General features: G+C 39.7%; 1 protein-coding gene across 1 annotated transcript in view; it reads right to left on the bottom strand.

Annotated features, from left to right (window-relative positions):
* LOC308081150 (NACHT, LRR and PYD domains-containing protein 3-like) overlaps positions 1-16,629 on the bottom strand; it is a 47,975-nt gene extending 31,346 nt beyond the window's left edge. Inside the window, exons 1-3 of the mRNA XM_080457546.1 lie at positions 16,453-16,629; positions 13,166-13,504; positions 10,832-11,107 (exon numbers count right to left, since the gene is read on the bottom strand). Coding sequence (XP_080313672.1) covers positions 10,832-11,107; positions 13,166-13,504; positions 16,453-16,561 — 724 coding nt within the window. The 5' untranslated portion in view covers positions 16,562-16,629. The remainder of the gene's footprint in view (positions 1-10,831; positions 11,108-13,165; positions 13,505-16,452) is intronic.
* Positions 16,630-18,248: the final 1,619 nt, after the last annotated feature.

Raw genomic sequence — 18,248 nt, 5'->3', positions numbered from 1 at the left:
TCTTTCTCTGTTTCTTATGTTGATTTGAACTGTTTGGTTGCTACTATATATGTCTATGAAATTAATTCAAGGACCCCAACGGAAACAAGTCCGCAAGGACTTTTTTGGTCGGACCTTTTAGACAAAAGTATTATAAATGTAACTGTGCTGTTTTACATTCTTTTGCCTAATAAAAATGTCAATCAATCAATCAAACACTGCCACCTGCCAGTGTACAGTGGATAACTTCCCAGTCTCCAGGTTTTAGAAAGTATAGCTACCACTTTAACCCTGACATCCCAATTTTGGGCATGTCATTATAAGCTAAAAAGATAAGAAAATTACTCGATCTACAAGCTCACAACATGCTGTGATGTGTTGTGAGCCTGTAGATCGTCTTTCCCCCCCAAATAATGTTTTATTTATTTATTTGATAAGTGGCTTGTTTTAAAATGTGTAGCGCTGTGGAATAGAGTAGACAATATAGCACATCAGGGGTCCATTATTACATATTTAGGGCTAGGCCTATGTGATTCTGGCAATAAGCACATTTAGCTATTTTCACAGAATTGATGCAGCTATTAGAAATCATCTTCTTTTAGCTGTCTTGTTGTCAATTGTGTGTACATGAGTCACCAAAGTTATTAAAACACATTTTTATATGTTTCTACATTATAATGAAGAAAATATATAGGCTATATCTAGATTTTTTTCTTTTTTATAAAAAATGTGCCACAGACATAGACATGTCTTGCCACAAACATGTCCGTGTACGGACATGTTGATGAGCCCTGTTGAAGTTACTGTGGTTTCCATACGATGCGATGCGATGCGATGTGAGAGTGCGGTCTAGCCAACACAAACTCAGGACTCCTGGATCGCTGCCCTCCACACTCTCCTATCTAACATCAGGGTATTGAGCTCTACAGTGTTGTTAGCTAAGCTGTCGCACTGCGGTTTCCATACAAAGTGCAGTATCAGAAGTCTTTAATAAAATTAAGTGTTGGTGATTTGTATTCTGTGTTATCACGTTTCATTTTATTTGCTGTGAATTGTAGGCGTCCAGCTCAGTCTCTGTGTCATCTTCAGTGACACCACAACCTGCATCGTCTGCTACAGCTACCCGCTGTAACACCTGGTCAGTGGTCACACAGTGACACCAGGACAGACACCATAAGCCCACTGTGAGTTTAGCACCATTCATTCATGAGATTTACTGATTGGCCTACAGATATTTATATTATTAACATATTTAAACCTATAAAATGTACATGGCTCCACTTAATAAGGTTACTATTTTTTGTTTTTTGTTGTCAGTTTACAAAGCAACAGTTCAGCGGGTCACATGATGCTGCTTTAAAGCCAAACTTAATTTTGTCTGGAAAGCATGCAGGCAAGGTATAACATAAGAAGAATGCCATATCTTGAATGTGATTTTATAACATGCACCGTTATTCTTTTTATGCCTTGGCAACTATATTCATTTCATAAAGATAGGTTGACATTATCTTGTCTCTTGTACTTGCTAATATCTAATGATGATTGTGTATTTTATTCATAATGTTGTAAACTGTGCTCTTATTCTCTCAGACCATCATCACTTCAACAAGGCCACCATCATCTCCTACAGTCCCAGACATTTGGCAGAATGTCTCTGCTCTGTCTCTCCCTCCCTCTACTGTGAGTGCAACCACATATTCCATTGTCCACTGTTAGAGCTGTGAGAAATCTTGAAACAGGCATCTTTCATGAGTGGCTTGTAATCATGTCTACTATACCTGTATATTTGTATCTGGTACCTCCTCTGCTCCTCTCACCCCTGTGACCTCTGCATCTGCAGCACTGTGTCTCCTCTGCTGCTTCCTCTGCATGTGGCTGCACCCTAAGTACAGCCTGATCTTGACATTCTACCATTGGCTAAAGATGTGGAAGCTCGTGGTTCAGATGCATTTACACTGGGGAGTTCCAGCTTTACATCAATCCATTATTCTTTATATCCATAATTATAATAATCCCTTTTTCCTAATTTTCCTCTCTTATTCTCTTGTCCAGGGAAGCTTATCCGAGTAGATTAGCTACCGTCAGACAGGAAAGGCTGTGCAGGATATACAGCCAAACTTATAGACGAAGACTGACCTATTGGAGGATGTCGGCACTGAGGAGTTGAAAGATGAAGGCTTTGAAAATACTGGCTTGGACCCCACCATTGAGCTACTACCCGTCCTCTGGCCTATCAGATGACATCACAAGCTCAGCCAACCTTACATCTCCCACCTCTCTCTAGGCCTGGAGACATTACATTGTGTTCAAATAATATTTGTGTATTTATGTCATTTAAGCAGAGACAAACAGTTCACACAAATTCTCACTGCAAATAAAAGAGGTGCATCTTTTTCCAGTGTACAGATTGTCCATCAGTGATATATTAATGTATTCTGTTGTTTGTTTTCTTGCTTACAACAATAACATCTATCTCTTCCTATGACATAGCTGTCCTGTGGTTGCAAAACACATTACTAATTTACCCTCTGAAAAGAAACCAATTATGTATAACAAAACATTTTAAAACATAAAATAAAGACAAAAACAAACCATATATATCTGGATACCCTCTGAACCTGCTTATTGAACATTCAATTTAAAATGTTTATTATCTGATATCAATATACAGGTGTTCAACCTAGTGGAGTACAGATTTAACCTTCAGGGCCGCTGTAAGTAATATTTATAGCATCTGCAGATAGATACACATTCTCTATCTCAGGGGTCCCCATCCTTTTAGGACCAAAGGACCCACTCCACAATTGTGTAAACTTCCGTGGACCCCCAGCCCCATCAAATATTCATTAATATTCATTATTAACCACCCCCAATGTATATAGTTTTACTGTCTTTATACTTGCATAATCAAGTTGAAGTAACCGATTGCATTTTTTTAAATTTTATTTAGCCTATTAATCAGGCCAAGCATATAATTTGTTGTCTGTAAGCACAGTCACATTTTTAAACCTGAGCATACTGATACTGTCATGTGCATGGAATGCATTTCATTTTTATTGCTGAACATCCCCCCAAAAGGTATAGTAGCAACTATTTGCACCTTTCAGGTGAATGAAGTGTATCTGTAATTGGTCATTGTAGCCTTCATATTTAAATTGTAAGAGCAATCTACACTGCTGATTGCTGTTCACCTAGTTGACACCTTGCCTTGTGGCAACTGCTTTAGTTCTCTCTCTCTCAAACCATGATCTGTTTACCAAATGTGGGACAAAAAACATTATCAAATGAAAAAAGTAGGCTATCATTTTTGTGAGGGAGGAAATCACAGACCACCAGTGTATACTTCGCGGGGGTCCACGGGGGTCCGCGAAAAAAACAACAACTATCTCATTTAAAGTAAACGTCACATCCCTCAACTCATTCTCATTCAAATCTGCCGTAACTTTTACTTCATAAATCGATTATAATAGGCCTACTTTACCTACAGATAAAAACACTAGTGACATTCAGTGGGATATCCTGTTAAAGAAGCTATTATTATGAAAAGACAGCATGAAATGAAAAAGAAACATTAAATAAATATTAAGATTTTAAAAAAAAAGTCACAACTAGAAAAAGTGCTCCTCGGAGCACAGGTCTCCGCGAGGTCAGGTACGTTATTGTGGCCTCCTGGTGGCGCTATAATAGGCCAATGTGAAAAGGGTGCCATTTCTTCTTAGGCCTTTCACGGCAATCGGACACTGCATTCATGATTTGAGTCATTTTGTTCCAAAAATAATTAGACCTGCTGGTGGCGCTATAACAGGCCAATGTGCAATGGGTGGCATTTCTTCCTCGGCCTAATGGCAATGTGCGTGTGAAATTTCACGGAAATTGTAAGCTGCATTCATTCAGATTCGGGTTGATTACATGACTATAGAGATACTGTGTACCGATTTGCATGACGTTTGTATAAAATGTGGTGCGGGAAGGGGGGGGCTATGGGGGCTGCAGCCCCCCTTGTGGTGGGAAGCAAAAAATATATATATATTATATATATATATTTTTTTGTAAATTAAAAAAATACATATACATTTTAAAGTCTATACACAGATATATATTAAAACAATGATGTATTTAACTTTGGGGAATAAAATATTTCCTGAAAAAGGTGAAAAAAAAGGTGAAAAAGGTGGAAAAAAACTCGGAAAAAAATTTGACAAAAATCGCGCACGGGCGCTTCGCGTGCGTGCACAGTCCCCCGCCCAGCCCAGTCCCCCTTGGAATAAATGACTTCCAGCGCCCCTGATCTGTAGGAGTAATGTCAAAAAATGGGTTGCCTTTCGGCCTGGCGGAGACAATGAAATGAATAAAAAACGCAATGGAATAAAACACAATGCAGTAAAAAAAAATACATTTATTTATTTAATTGTATGTTTTATTTATTTAATTGTATTTTGTATACAATTTGTGTTTAGTTTTTTTTTCATTGTGGATTTTATTTATTTCATTGTGGTATTTATTTTTTAATTTTTGGACCTTACTGGGCTTACTATTCCACGGGGGGGGGGGGGGGTTACAAGCTCACAACACATCACAGCATGTTTTGAGCTTGTAGATCAGTAATTTCCTTTTCTTTTTAGCCTATAATGACATGCCCAAAATGGGTTGGACAGTGAAGTGGTTAGCTATAGCTATATTTCGAATACCTGGAGACTGGAAAGTTATCCACTGTATACTGACAGCTAGGGGGCAGTCCTGACTGAGACAGGCATTACATCGTGACTGTCTGTACTTATCAGTACAGTGCTTCCATCTTACATTGCAGGAGCAAAAGGGCCATACTTGAGGACAGGAAGAGATTAAGTACTACCTGCTAAACTAGTTTTTTGTTTGGTTTCCATTAAGGTGAACAGGTACTGTAGTCTATGTTGATGAGAAAGTCTAAGGTATGTACAGTACACGATGAGTGATTAATGAAAGGCATGACAGGATTGAAAGGAATGCAGTGTCACAATAGTTTGATGCAAAGGTGCCTAATTTTGATCAGAGGTGAGGAGGAGGTCTGATGGTGAGACTGTGGATCAAGGGTTTCCATGGATTATGATTGTGTAGTGTTATTATGGTTATTATTGGTATTATTGGACACTTCGAAACACTTTCTCTCAACTGACATGAATCAGCTTTACTTGTCCAGTTCTGCCCTCCTTTGCTTCAGTGCAAAAACAGATGACAGGCCTTCTGTTTTTGATCTTTTCCTGCACCATTTTTCACTGTGGTCACTCACATACCAGACTTTAATTGTTTCATTGTCTGACACATGTTTTTACATTATAATGAAAAAGTATAGGCGATATTTTTCCTTTAAAAGAAAAGGGGGGAAAAGAGTGCCACGGACATAGACAAGTTTTGCCACAGACATGTTTGTCCATGTACGGACAAGTTGATGACATCAGAAGGAGAGACAGTGTTTCAAAGTGTCCAGTAATGCCAATAACAACTATAATAACACTCCACAATCATAATCCGTGGTAACCCTCCATCCACAGCCTAGGACCTCCTCCAACCTAAAAGTTAGCTCACCTATCAAAAATTAGGTGCCTTCGCTATTGACACTGCATTCAATTAAAATCCTGGCATGCCCTTCATTAATCACTCATCATCTACATATCGTTTTTGTCTCTCAAGTTTCCTTGTGGCAGTGCTCCATTGGCATTTTATCCTTGATGTTTCTGTGTGAAGCATTTAACATGTAATTATTATGTCTAATAAATCAAATCAAATCAAGCGTAGCTTGTAGTGTGTGTCTTCTTTCCACTGTACTGTACCTTGCCAAACCAAACCAAAGGTTTAGCTGGTAGAACTTTATCTCCTTTTGTCCTCAAATAACACTGTCTTTTGAAAAGCCAGCAATCTCTATAATACCGTAGCCATAGGATGTATAATGTACACCCACTCACCGTTGCAGCTAAGTGGCCCTTTTGCGATGGAAGCACTGTCTGTACTAGAGATGCGCGGATCGCGGTTTTAGCCGCGGTTGCCGCAGTTAACCGCAGTTTGGGTGGATTTGGGTCAATCAAATATAATTATTAATTAATATTGGATAAACCGCGGGTGAAATAATGCAGGAATTAAATTAATTATATCAATCTATAGGCCTATAATAGCTTTTAAAAGCACTACATTTCACCGTGTGTGCGTTTGTAGTATTTTAATATTACGTCATTTTACACCAGGCACAAAATAGCCGCTCACTACATGTTGCTTTGCAGCTAGCCAGTGTTGCCAGGTTGCGACAACTTGCGAGAGAAATAAGCAGCCAGGTCTATGAAAACAAGCCCAAAACAAAACAAGTGGCAAACAAGCCCAAAAGTCGCTTATAAAAAGCTTATAAAAAGCCGACATGGCAACAAAGTGGTTGAAAGCGAAAGTAACTCAATGAAGACGTGGGCTTGTTGTTAACATGGTTGTGGATTGTATACAGTCACTGCATCGCGACAGTGGTGAGTAACATTGTTTATAAGAAAACTAACGTCAGGAAAATAACAATTATTTGATGCGGTTGGTGCGGATCTATAAATAGGATGATATAATTACCGCGGGTGGATGGCGGATGGATAATGAACTTGTTAACGCGGATTTGGATGACAAAAAAACCCATCCGCGCATCTCTAGTCTGTACTGAATTAGTATTATCCAAAATAATTAGGATTCATTTATTTTTGGACGTTAAGTGGCTCAGTGGCTAATGCAGACATACTATTGTTTTAAAATGTGCAGCAATTGGAATAGACCCTATGACACATTAGAAGTCCATTAGTATACATTTAGGGCTAGGCCAATGTGTTTTTGGTGATTATTTTGCATTTCTGTGGCAAAAATTTCATATGAAAGGTAACGTCCATCACGAGCTGCCATGCGCTCATGATTTTATTACATTATGAGCTGATTATTACATTATGAGCTTTTATTACATTTAGTTATTACATTATGAACCGTTATTACATTATGAGCTGTTATTACATTATGAGTTGCTACAGACCCTCAACTATAGGTCTACTACTAACCTTTGTTGAACAAAGTTTAGTAGTAGACCTATATTTGAGATTTATGATGATCAGTTATTATTCCAGTGGTCTATCCAAGACGTTTTACAACATTAACAACTTCACTTCTAGACCAGGGCTAGTTCTCCTTCTGCATCTCCCTCTCTCTGCGTCAGCACCGCGGGTGTGTGTGTGTGTGTGTGTGTGTGTGTGTGTGTGTGTGTGTGTGTGTGTGTGTGTGTGTGTGTGTGTGTGTGTGTGTGTGTGTGTGTGTGTGTGTGTGTGTGTGTGTGTGTGTGTGTGTGTAGAGGGGAGAGGGGAGAGGGGAGGGGGGGAGTTTAGCAGCTGCAGCCTGAGAGATACAGTGCGTTACAGAGAGAATACTTCTCAATACGACTGTGTTTTACCGAGAGAGAATACTCCTCCATACAATGGCGATCGGATCGATGTCCCGGTCACATTCTTTACATTCATATCGGGCCGATCCGATCTATGGCTGATCAATCGGACATTCTCTAATTCAAACACACCCAAAACAGCCCAAACTCTGCTGGAATTGTTAGTTATGTTGCGACAACTTGCGGGCAGTCACCAGGGCAGGCATGCCTGTCTGGTAGGGTTATGATGCCATAGCATGGGAGGACGACCGCCGTTCAGAGTGTGGGACGTCTTCCCCATTGGCTTAAAGGACAGCCAATGATGAAAAAGTCGAAAAGGTCTCGCATAGGTGTTGACTAGTTGCTCTGTCTGTTTGTAGACCAGCAAGCTGGACACTTTAGAAACCCGCCTACCAGTGACATCATCGTTAGGCAGGTTGTTTTTTTCAAACAATATATATATATATTCTAAATTGATTTTTATTAAAGCAAAAACAATGCCTTTACAGAACTTTCCAGGAATAGAAAGCTTGCAGTTTGTATTAGCTTGGATTCTCCATTGATGATGTCACTGTAGGCAGGTTTCTGAACTGTCCACAGCCCTCCTCTGAGACACAGACTGAGTATTATACAAAAATGGTACCATATTATGATGAGCATTAGTGAAGACCAATTATATGAAGACAGATTGAAAATGGGTGAATTTGTCCTTTAACCAATTTAGACCTGAGCTCCTGACCTAAGTTTTCAGAAAAGGAAAAAAAAAAAAAAAAAGTATGTTGCTATACTCTATATAGCAACAACAACCCAAAACGAGGTTCCCGGATTGAAAGGTATAAGTTAGGTGTAGGGGTTCCCAGTCTAAATGGATTAAGTAAAAACGTGAGTACTTCTTCCACCACTGGATTTAAAATATATTTTCAATTACAAATCTAGCCAAGAATGTAAGCAGGGGTTACTCACACTCGTTACTAAGGCAGGCTGCAACAACTAATCGATTAAATCGATAAAAATGTATGACATTGATTATTGATTTTTACCAGCAACGAGTCGAGGGTGTTTTTAGTAACCAATTGCGGCTGTTTTTCCACTTAAACACTGTTTTTTACAGCGCTAGCCGTGGCTAAGCTAAGGAGCAGTGAACCTTCTCACTTCGCTTACAATCTGCAGAGTTACGCATGCACAATAACGATTGCAAAGCGAAATTGAAAACAAACATGGCGGCACCCTGTTACCGTAAGTGTTTCACCCGCAACGCCGTAAAGAAAAAGAATACCTGCAATATCTGTAGGCATACGATGGACTTTGCTTGGCTTGGGATTAAGTCCACAATTTAATGCGGGAGCATTAGAAGAGCAGGCCCGTTGTATTATGCAGTAGATCGCCTCGTTATGGCCTCGTTAGCTTGTTAGCTCACTAGCCGTGGAGTCAAAATGGAAGCGGAAAACGTGCGTGATGACCGGGTACAGTAGGTGGGCTGTACACCGGATCCGAGCACTGAGGAGCACAGGACGTCGGTGGTGGTAAATAGACACCCATTAAACTACAGTATCTATTCAGGATGTGAATTGAGTCTCTAGTCTATTGTACATTAACATTAAAGACTCGGCCAGGCGTTTCCCCGGCCTGAGTCAGGCTGTGTGGTAGTGGGGTGTGATTTGGGCTCTGCTGTGGGTGGAGATGGGGGGAGTGGCTCATGGTAGCAGTGCCATGGTTTATTGAATGGCAGGTGTTTGTGAGTGCTGGGCCTGACTGTGGCCCTTGGCCACACATACTGAAGACACTGAAGAGAGCTGAAAGTGCAACGAACCATCTGAACCCAAATCCGTGTGGCAGGCAATGTTCCCAGAACTCTGGGCTGACTTTATTTTGCACTAAGAGTATTATGTTTACGTTCTGTGTGAAGCCAATAAACGACAAGTTAACCTGCATCCAGTTGTCTGTCCTTCCATGTGGCTGAGAGGAATCCACAGTAGCAACAGACTGTGCTACAAATATATAATAATGTAAGTATGTCGATATCAGCCGATTTGACCATGCATTCAATCGGATATCGGCCAAACATTTCATAATCGTGCACCCGTAAAAAACAATAATCGTAAAAGGATAACACAAAAAGCCCAAAGGGGTTGTTGATGTGTTAGGTAAAGGTAAAAAAAATAGCATTAAATATGTGCAAGAAAACCCAAAATGTTTCTGCCTACAATTCCTTTACTTAACCACTTGAATCCTAGCGTCCCTCTTCTGGGGGTGTATATTTGGTGTAAATAGCAGATCTACATAAAGGGATATTTCACTTTCATTCATTTTATCATCTACTTAGGCTTTTGTGAGCACCCCAGATGGTTTTTAAGTTGCTTGATTCAATATCAAGCGTCCTTGGTTCTGGTAACTGATATTGTCCTTCTAAAACGTGAGGGGCCGTGTTTTTTCAATTACCTTTTCAATTATTTAATTTTATTTAATTATTTTAATTTTCCCCCCAAAAAATAAATAAATACAATAAAAAAGTAATTGAAAAAAGGAAGGCCCCCTGACGCATTAGAAGGCCAATATCAGTCACCAGAACCAAGGATGGGTGTTTTTTAATCTAACATGGTTAAAATAGAGTTTGAAGTTACAATGGGTTTGTATAGGAAAGGGGGTGTCGGATAAAATGTATATAAAATATCTAAATACTGAATCAAGCAACTTAAAAACCGCCTGGGGTGCTCACAAAAGCCTGAGTAGACGTTAAAATGAGCCCAAACATGTTTGAAAGTGAAGTTTTAAGCACAAATATTTAAGCACAAAACGCCATGCAGCAGGACACGTTTCGAGCTTGTAGATAGGGTATCTCCAGCAAAAATATTTAGTGTAGCTCTTGGGAATCCATTCAAATATTTAGTGTAGCTCTTGGGAATCCATTCAACTAAGTACAGGACCCATGGGAACTATTCATTCATTGAATCACACTGCAATGCATTATAACATTATTATAATGTATTATAACTATGACAATAAGACACTATGATCCTTACCAAAAGAATGTATGAGTGTCCAGAAATTCTGAAGTTTTAGAACACTTGATCTTATGTAATTATAAAAAGCTTTATACTGTATAGTCCTTGAGCATCTTGATAGTAGAATCCTATGCCCCCAGCCCCCTTTCTCTGTACATATACCTGATACCTATTTTATGTATACTGATGAATTGAGTATATTGGACTAAAGCTCAAGATTTCATCCCGAGCCCGACGGGACCCGACGGGTCGGACCGGGCAGGATCCAATTGGTATTTGTCGGGCTTTGGGTCGGGCTGGGCTAGGCAATAAAAGAATAAAACGGCACATAACACTCCCTCCCTTTCCCTCTCCCTACCTACAGTGAATACAGTGTTACAGTGTGACAGAGGTGTTTAAGAGGTTCTTCAAGGAGTTAAAGAGTGATGTAAATGTAAATGTTCATTACCTGAGATGACATTGTGTGTCTCAGCAGTGTGGTTGAAGCGTGGCAGGTGAACTCTACAGGTCACCTGACCTGGTAGTGTCACTATCACGTTGCTCTGGACAATGTAACAGTGTTGAGAACGATTCTGTGTCACTGAGGGTCCAGCAGGGAGGAGGGTTCCATCACCGTCCAGCCAAGACATCTCAGGTTGTGGATACCAGCACCCAGAATCACATGTCAACGATAAGCCATCGTCTGTTGGTCCATTTGAAGAGATCACTGGCTGAGACACAGACCCTATAAAAACACGTAAAAGATTATCTATCTATCTATCTATTTATCTATAGTATCTATCTATCCATCCATCCGGCTCCATTGAACTGTTTTGAACTTTTATGTAATTTTTATTAAAGGATTTTTTTTTAAAGGAAATGTACTGTGTTCTTTGTACTTTTGAAGTAATTTGAAATGCTCCAGTCATTTGACTCAAGTACAAATTTGACAGAGTAACGTTCACTTGTAGTGGAGTAATATTTGACCAGAAGTATCTATACTCTGACTCAAGTACTGGGGTTGAGTAACTTGTCCACTGATGGGGTTATGTGTTATATATATATATTATTAAAAAAATATATACGTATGCATATGCAGGCAGCATGAGTATGTAAAATTATAAAAAATAAGTTATTTTTTAAAAGGATCCCTGGCCTTATATGCCATAATACATAATACATATAATTGCCCTCTATAACTAAAAGCAAAAAAAAAACATATTTAAAATATTGCTTTGATGCTCATGTTAACCTTAGGTTAACATGAGCATCAAATTTGGGTAATTTTATTGTCTACTCAGGCTTTTGTGATCACCCCGGACAGTTTTTAAGTTTCTTGATTCAGTATTTAGATATTTGATATTCATTTTATCAGACACGCCCTATACAAACCCGTTGTAACTTCAAACTCTATTTTAACCATGCTAGATTCATCAAGAACACCTGTCCTTGGTTCTGGTGACTCATATCGCCCTCCTAACACGTGAGGGGGCCGTGTTTTTTCGATTACTTTTTTCATTTATTTATTTTTCCATTTCAATAAATGAAAAAAGTAATTGAAAAAACACGGGAGGGCAGGGTGAGTCACCAGAACCAAGAACGGGTGTTCTCGGAGAATCTATCATGGTTAAAATGGAGTTTGAAGTTACAATGGGTTTGTATAGGAAAGGGTGTCTGATAAAAAAATAATATCAAATATCTAAATACTGAATCAAGCAACTTAAAAACTGTTAAATGACCCATATTGTTTTTTAAAGTGAAATATCCCTTTAAGTTGTTTTTTAGTTAGCACATGCATTCCATACATTCCATAGGGCTGGACCACACATGGACAAATGACATCAACTTGCGACGGGAGTGGTCCCTATTGAGTGAAAGAAAAACTATTTCTAAAATAAATAAAATATACCTTAAGTTTTTCATTAAAATGTTTTGCTATAGAGGGCAATAATAATGTATTAAGACATATAATGCTAAATAGCCAGGGATCCATTTTTTTCTTTTTCTTACATTTTTTATCCCACGATTTTGTAACCCTTTTTTCACCCGGTGCCAAGCCAGGGATACTTCTAAAGACTTATTTTGTGTTTATCTATGTACTAAAACTGTGTTATTTTGTTGTCTCGCTGCAACAGGGGTCATCACCATGCCAGCTTGTCTCTCTCTCTCTCTCTCTCTCTCTCTCTCTCTCTCTCTCTCTCTCTCTCTCTCTCTCTCTCTCTCTCTCTCTCTCTGTGATTGTGACACATATGTACTGACTATTTGCAGCTTTCACCCAAATGTAGGCCCAAGTCAAGGGAGTAGAAATGTTCAGATGATTCGAGCAGGCGGGAATGATGATGATTAAAGCAGGGGTGTTTTTTGGCAAAGTACCCTTAAATTAATATTTGACAGTAGGCTATGGCTGCAAGTTGGTCTTGATGTTCATTAGGAATTGTTCATTCTGACCAGCTATGTTTTGAACAGTTCCCAAAGATGTGGTTTTCTGTGTGAGTTTGTTGCATGCGTGGTCAGCCGAAAATATATTTATACTTCCCATCAATAGTTTTGTTTTGATACTCATAATAAAAAGCCCTCTTTCATTTCCTCTTCTTGTGTCCAGATGGATCATTGATGTGAAATCTGACAAAACATGTTTAACTCATTTCTACTTGGAACGTGTGCCTGGTAGAAAAAAAAGGAATAAAAGAATAAGTAAATAGTTTAATATGTAATACTGGGATGGGAGGGGGGGTTGCTGTAGTAAAGCGGAAATGACAGCCATCCGTTTCCCCATCCACGTTTTTTTTTTTTTTAATCTTACCAACAAGGAGCTGAATCTGACTGCTGCTGGCCAGGACTGGAACAGAACACTTGTAGATCCCCTCGTCTGAGAGCCTCACCCTGGACAGCTTCAGTGAGATGTTACCATGATGCAAGTCCTCATGAAATAGGAATGTCCTGTGTTTGTACACTGGGTTCTTGGAGTCGAATATATCTTGTCCATCTTGGAGAACGTGCACGTACTCTGGCTTCAGGTCAGGTCTGGTCCACTCCATCGTCTTCTCCACCATGTTGACAGGTGGTTCAATGTGACAAGGAAAGATCACATCATCTCCCAGTTTGGCCAGCACGTCCTGAGAGCCAATCACCTGATGTTGTCCTTAAAACAAAACAGTATGAGTTTAGTGTAGTGACATTCATCTTTAATTTATCATCTTTATTTAGATACTGCAAATGTATGCTGTTTGCTTGTCCACATATGCTAAGTACGATTGAGCCGGTGAGCTCGACCATTTGTTTCACAAGAATACTGTGACAGAATAAGCAATTTAAGAGAGAGAGAAAGAAAGAAAGAAAGAAAGAAAGAAAGAGAGAGAGAAAGAGAGAGAGAAATGATTGCTGGACTGATTAAACTTCCTTTGGGGAGCACATACGTATGGGGCACATAGGTGTGATTCATTACCCCGGCCCGCACCAATCACAACCCCAATGCACCTCTCTATTGTGTGCCCCATACGGATGTGCTCCCCAAAGGAAGTTTAATCAGTCCTGAAGCTCGTAGAAAAGTGGAGATATTTTACAAAACACACGTTTTCTGCCACAACTTTCAAATGGATATGAAACTAGACGACATTATCTGTCTCTAAATTATTGGCTGAGTACACACACACACACACACACACACACACACACACACACACACACACACACACACACACACACACACACACACACACACACACACACACACACAGAGGAGGGCATAGGAGTGATCTATGGCTGTGTATATGGAAGACATGAAATGTATTGTATGTATGTAAGGGCTACCACTCTTCTGGCCTGAAGCAACTTAAATGCTATAAATGCTATCTGCATCTAAGGTTCTCCTCTGTCAAGTCTGTTTGAAAACATCCACCGTTGTCATGTTATGAGTAACTTTATGTCAATAAACTCAATCTGTGCACAGGAATACAGGATAGGTGGGCACTAGGGACAGCAGGGCACCATATTTTTGGGATGACTGGACACTCGGACGAGTGGGCACCAGGAAGACTGGGCACCTGAATTAGCATTTGTGTCCAGAAGTGTTTTTTTTTAACTTTAAATAGCATGCTGCTTTGTTGTTGGTACGTGATATTTAACCCACTGTTCTTTAAACCCCCAAACACGTCACAACAAGGTCAAAAGTACAATATAAGAGTTTTGCCAAAATAGTATTGAGGTCAAAAGTACATTATAACAGAGTTTCAAAGTACAAGAGTGTTGCCAAAATAGTAGTAGGCTACTGTTAAAACATAGAACAAATTCGGAAAGTGGTAAAATACCTAAATTAATTAAGGCTACCAAAAAATGGTCAAATGATCAATGTTAGGCCCACATGTCCCTAGTGCCCATTTGTCTAAGGTTCCCAGTTGTCTATATTAGTGCCCACTCGTCCCTAGTGCCCAGATGGTTGTGTTGCCCACCTATCCTGTTACCATGCAAAGGACCTCTATGGAAATAAGCCATAGGCTTTTTGGGGGGTTATTAGCATCCTTTTGTTTTGCCAACTGTTAATAAAGTATTCAATCAATCAATCAATGCTGTTATTATTTTTCTGTGTTCAAATTTGGAATCACTCGTTTTCAATCACTTCAGGTCCTGCTGTCTCCTGCATTATGTGACATTTAGAAACAGAAATGGATTTATAAAGCGCTTCCAAACACATAAAACGAATCGCTGCAAGGAGTTTGACAGAAAGTTGCTCAAACAAAGTATTGACAGAGACCCAAGCTGGTGGCTGTACAGCTGCCTGCAGCACTAGCTAGCTGTAGAATACAACTCTCGTAGACGTATTTATGATTCTGACGTTTTCAATCTACGAGAATTGTAGGGTTCACCCCGCATGGGCACAGGGACTTTCAGCACTATACCCCGTAGACACTCCAAACATGTAAAAATAGAAAATAAAGGTGCTTACCCCCACGCTCCAAATGTTAACTCTCGCTACGGGGTAGTAGTTTAATGTAATAATCGATATCTTTCAATAAAGAAGTGTTTTAATGCCGTACGTGGCCGAACGCCATTTTTTCACCCTCGTTTACTTCCCGTTTACATTGAGTGTAATTCCGGGTTTCACCAGATGGGGCGCGTCACTACCGCCCATTGGGAACTTCCGACAGAATCGGCCACAGACGGCATTAAAACACTTTTTTATTGCAAGATATGGATTATTATATTAGGCTACTACCCCGTAGAGACAGTTAACATTTGGGGCGTGGGGGTAAGCACCTTTATTTTCAATTTGTACATGTTTGGAGTGTCTACGGGGTATAGTGCTGAAAGTCCCTGTGTCCATGGGGGGTGAACCCTACAACTCTCGTAGATTGAAAACGATACGTCTACGAGAGTTGTATTCTACAGCTAGTGCAGCACTATTGATGGGTTTATGTTTTAATACAATCAGATATGAAACTTTTCTGTTTCATGAATGGACTAGGTAAAGGGAGTATGCAGATAGTATTGCAGCATTTCAGTTGCTTGCGGCTGCCAGTTAGCCTGCCCTGGTACCCCCCCACCCCCTCCAGAAATCTCATTTACCAGGCTAGCTGCCACTGCCAGTGTCACTCCTGTCCTTTCTGAGGAATGGCTTCCTCGAGAGCGAAAGGAGAGGAGTTCCTTATAAAGTATTTATTTCCCTTCACCTTTTCAGCATCAGATACACAATCATTTGCATAAGAAACACATAAAAACAACTGGTTGAATAAATGTGTATGAGTGTGTATTGTAATCTGCATTTTCCTCTCCATTGCCACTCCTTAAAACAACTTTGCTGCCCCCCGCCTCCCTTACCTCAGGTTCGTGCGTTGCTCAAACTCTACAATATGTAAAGACAGGTAAATTACCTGTCTTTACATATTTGTAGAGTTAGAGCAACGCACGTCGCACAGCAGATCCTTTTGCAGACCACTGACTGACCAGCACTAAATACAGTAAAGACATCAAAGGGTCGACGCACACGTATAGCTGCCCCCCCCCCCTGTCAAATATATGTATTAAGGACAACAACAATAGAATATAAAACAGTACACCAACGTCTTCACGGTCATAAAGGTAATATAACTTTACCTGTCACAGAAGTGTTGCAACAGCTTGTCCATATTACCAGGAAAATGTTGAAATTAATCCACAATTTCCACATCTTGATTTCAAGAGACGGACTCGATACAACAAACATGATTTCCTGTTCCTTCACTTCCTTGTCTTGTTGTCTAGTAAGTTTGGCTCTGTTCCATTATTCCATAGTTATAAGGAGTTCTCCTTAACGCTATGGTACGTTGGATCCGTTGCCCGGTAGAGCAGGCTGCGCAGCCTCTCGTCTTAAAGGGATATTTCACTTTCAAAAAAACTTTTGGTCATTTTATCGTCTACACAGGCTTTTGTGAGCCCCCCACAAACCCATAATAACTTCAAACTCCATTTTTAACATGTTATTTATCGAAAACACCCGTCCTTGGTTCTGGTGACTCCCCCTGCCCTCCTAATTCGCGAGGGGGCCGTGTTTTTTCGATAACTTTTTTCATTTATTTTTAATATTTTTTTTGGAAAATGAAAAAAGTAATCGAAAAAACACGGCCCCCTCGCGTATTAGGAGGGCAGGGGGAGTCACCAGAACCAAGGACGTGTGTTTTCGATAAATCTAACATGTTAAAAATGGAGTTTGAAGTTATAATGGGTTTGTATAGGAAGGGGGCGTGTCTGATAAAATGAATATCAAATATCTAAATACTGAATCAAGCAACTTAAAAACGGTCTGGGGGGCTCACAAAAGCCTGTGTAGACGATAAAATGACCCAAAGTTTTTTTGAAAGTGAAATATCCCTTTATTAGTCAAAATAAAAAATAATCTTTCGCTTCTCACCAAAACAAAGACGGGTTTAAGATGTTGAAAACCTACTTTCCTTAGTGGGAACACTCTGAGTCCCCCACCTCACGTCTAAAATACACCTTTTGGCCAGAAAAGAAAATATTTCACCGGAAGGAAAACATTTTACTTACTCCACTGCGCCCCCTACATATCTGTTTTATGGACTTTTTCTATTGACCTGATTTTTCCTTCCAGTGAATCTTTTTTTATTTTCAGGCCAAAACGTGTATTTTAGACGTGAGGTGGGGGCCTCAGAGTGTTCCCACTAAGGAAATTAGGCTTTGAACATTCTAAAGCCGTCTTTGTTTTGGTGAGTAGTGTGAGGAAATTATGAGGGGTCCTTTGGTCTTCAACTAAGATGGATTGGTAGAATGAAGCACTCTCAAACTTGAAGTTATAACAGAAAAGGGTTTATTCTGCAAGTTAGCAAGCTTCAGCGATACAGCAAACAATGTCGACCCGATAATCTCTGAACCTCTCCCTATCTCCAATCCATATATATCTTTGATTGATTGATTGATTGATGTAGTTTATTTAGAAAGACATGAGAATAGTACATGACAGTACATAACAGTACATGGAAGTACAAATTCACAATACAAGGTCTACTAAACTGGAAACCCTCATTAAGCATAACGCTTGTTTAAGATGAGAACCCCATGCACACAAATCATGATGAAATATAAGAGGCAGGCAGATATACACACTACTATACAGAATGTCATACAATCAGCTTTCAGGTTACTGGTATGACGAGAGAAAAAAAAATATATAAACAAAAGAGGAAAATGAAGGAGGGGGGGGGGTAGGGGGGGGTAGGTTAAGACTTAGACAGGGGCCATTTTCGAATTGCAGCCTCCTGAAGGTGTATCTTTAGGGCAGTTTTGAACGTGAGTAGGGTTTTACACTCCTTTACTCCTTTTGGTAGGGCATTCCACATTTTTGCTGAATAGCATGAGAACGAGTTCATACCCTTAGTTGAGCCAAATCTGGGTTG

This window comes from Gymnoscopelus braueri (assembly GCF_963280865.1).
Source record: "Gymnoscopelus braueri genome assembly, contig: SCAFFOLD_187, whole genome shotgun sequence".
In the NCBI taxonomy this organism is placed as follows: domain Eukaryota; kingdom Metazoa; phylum Chordata; class Actinopteri; order Myctophiformes; family Myctophidae; genus Gymnoscopelus; species Gymnoscopelus braueri.
This window is presented reverse-complemented; position numbering and strand designations above follow the sequence as displayed.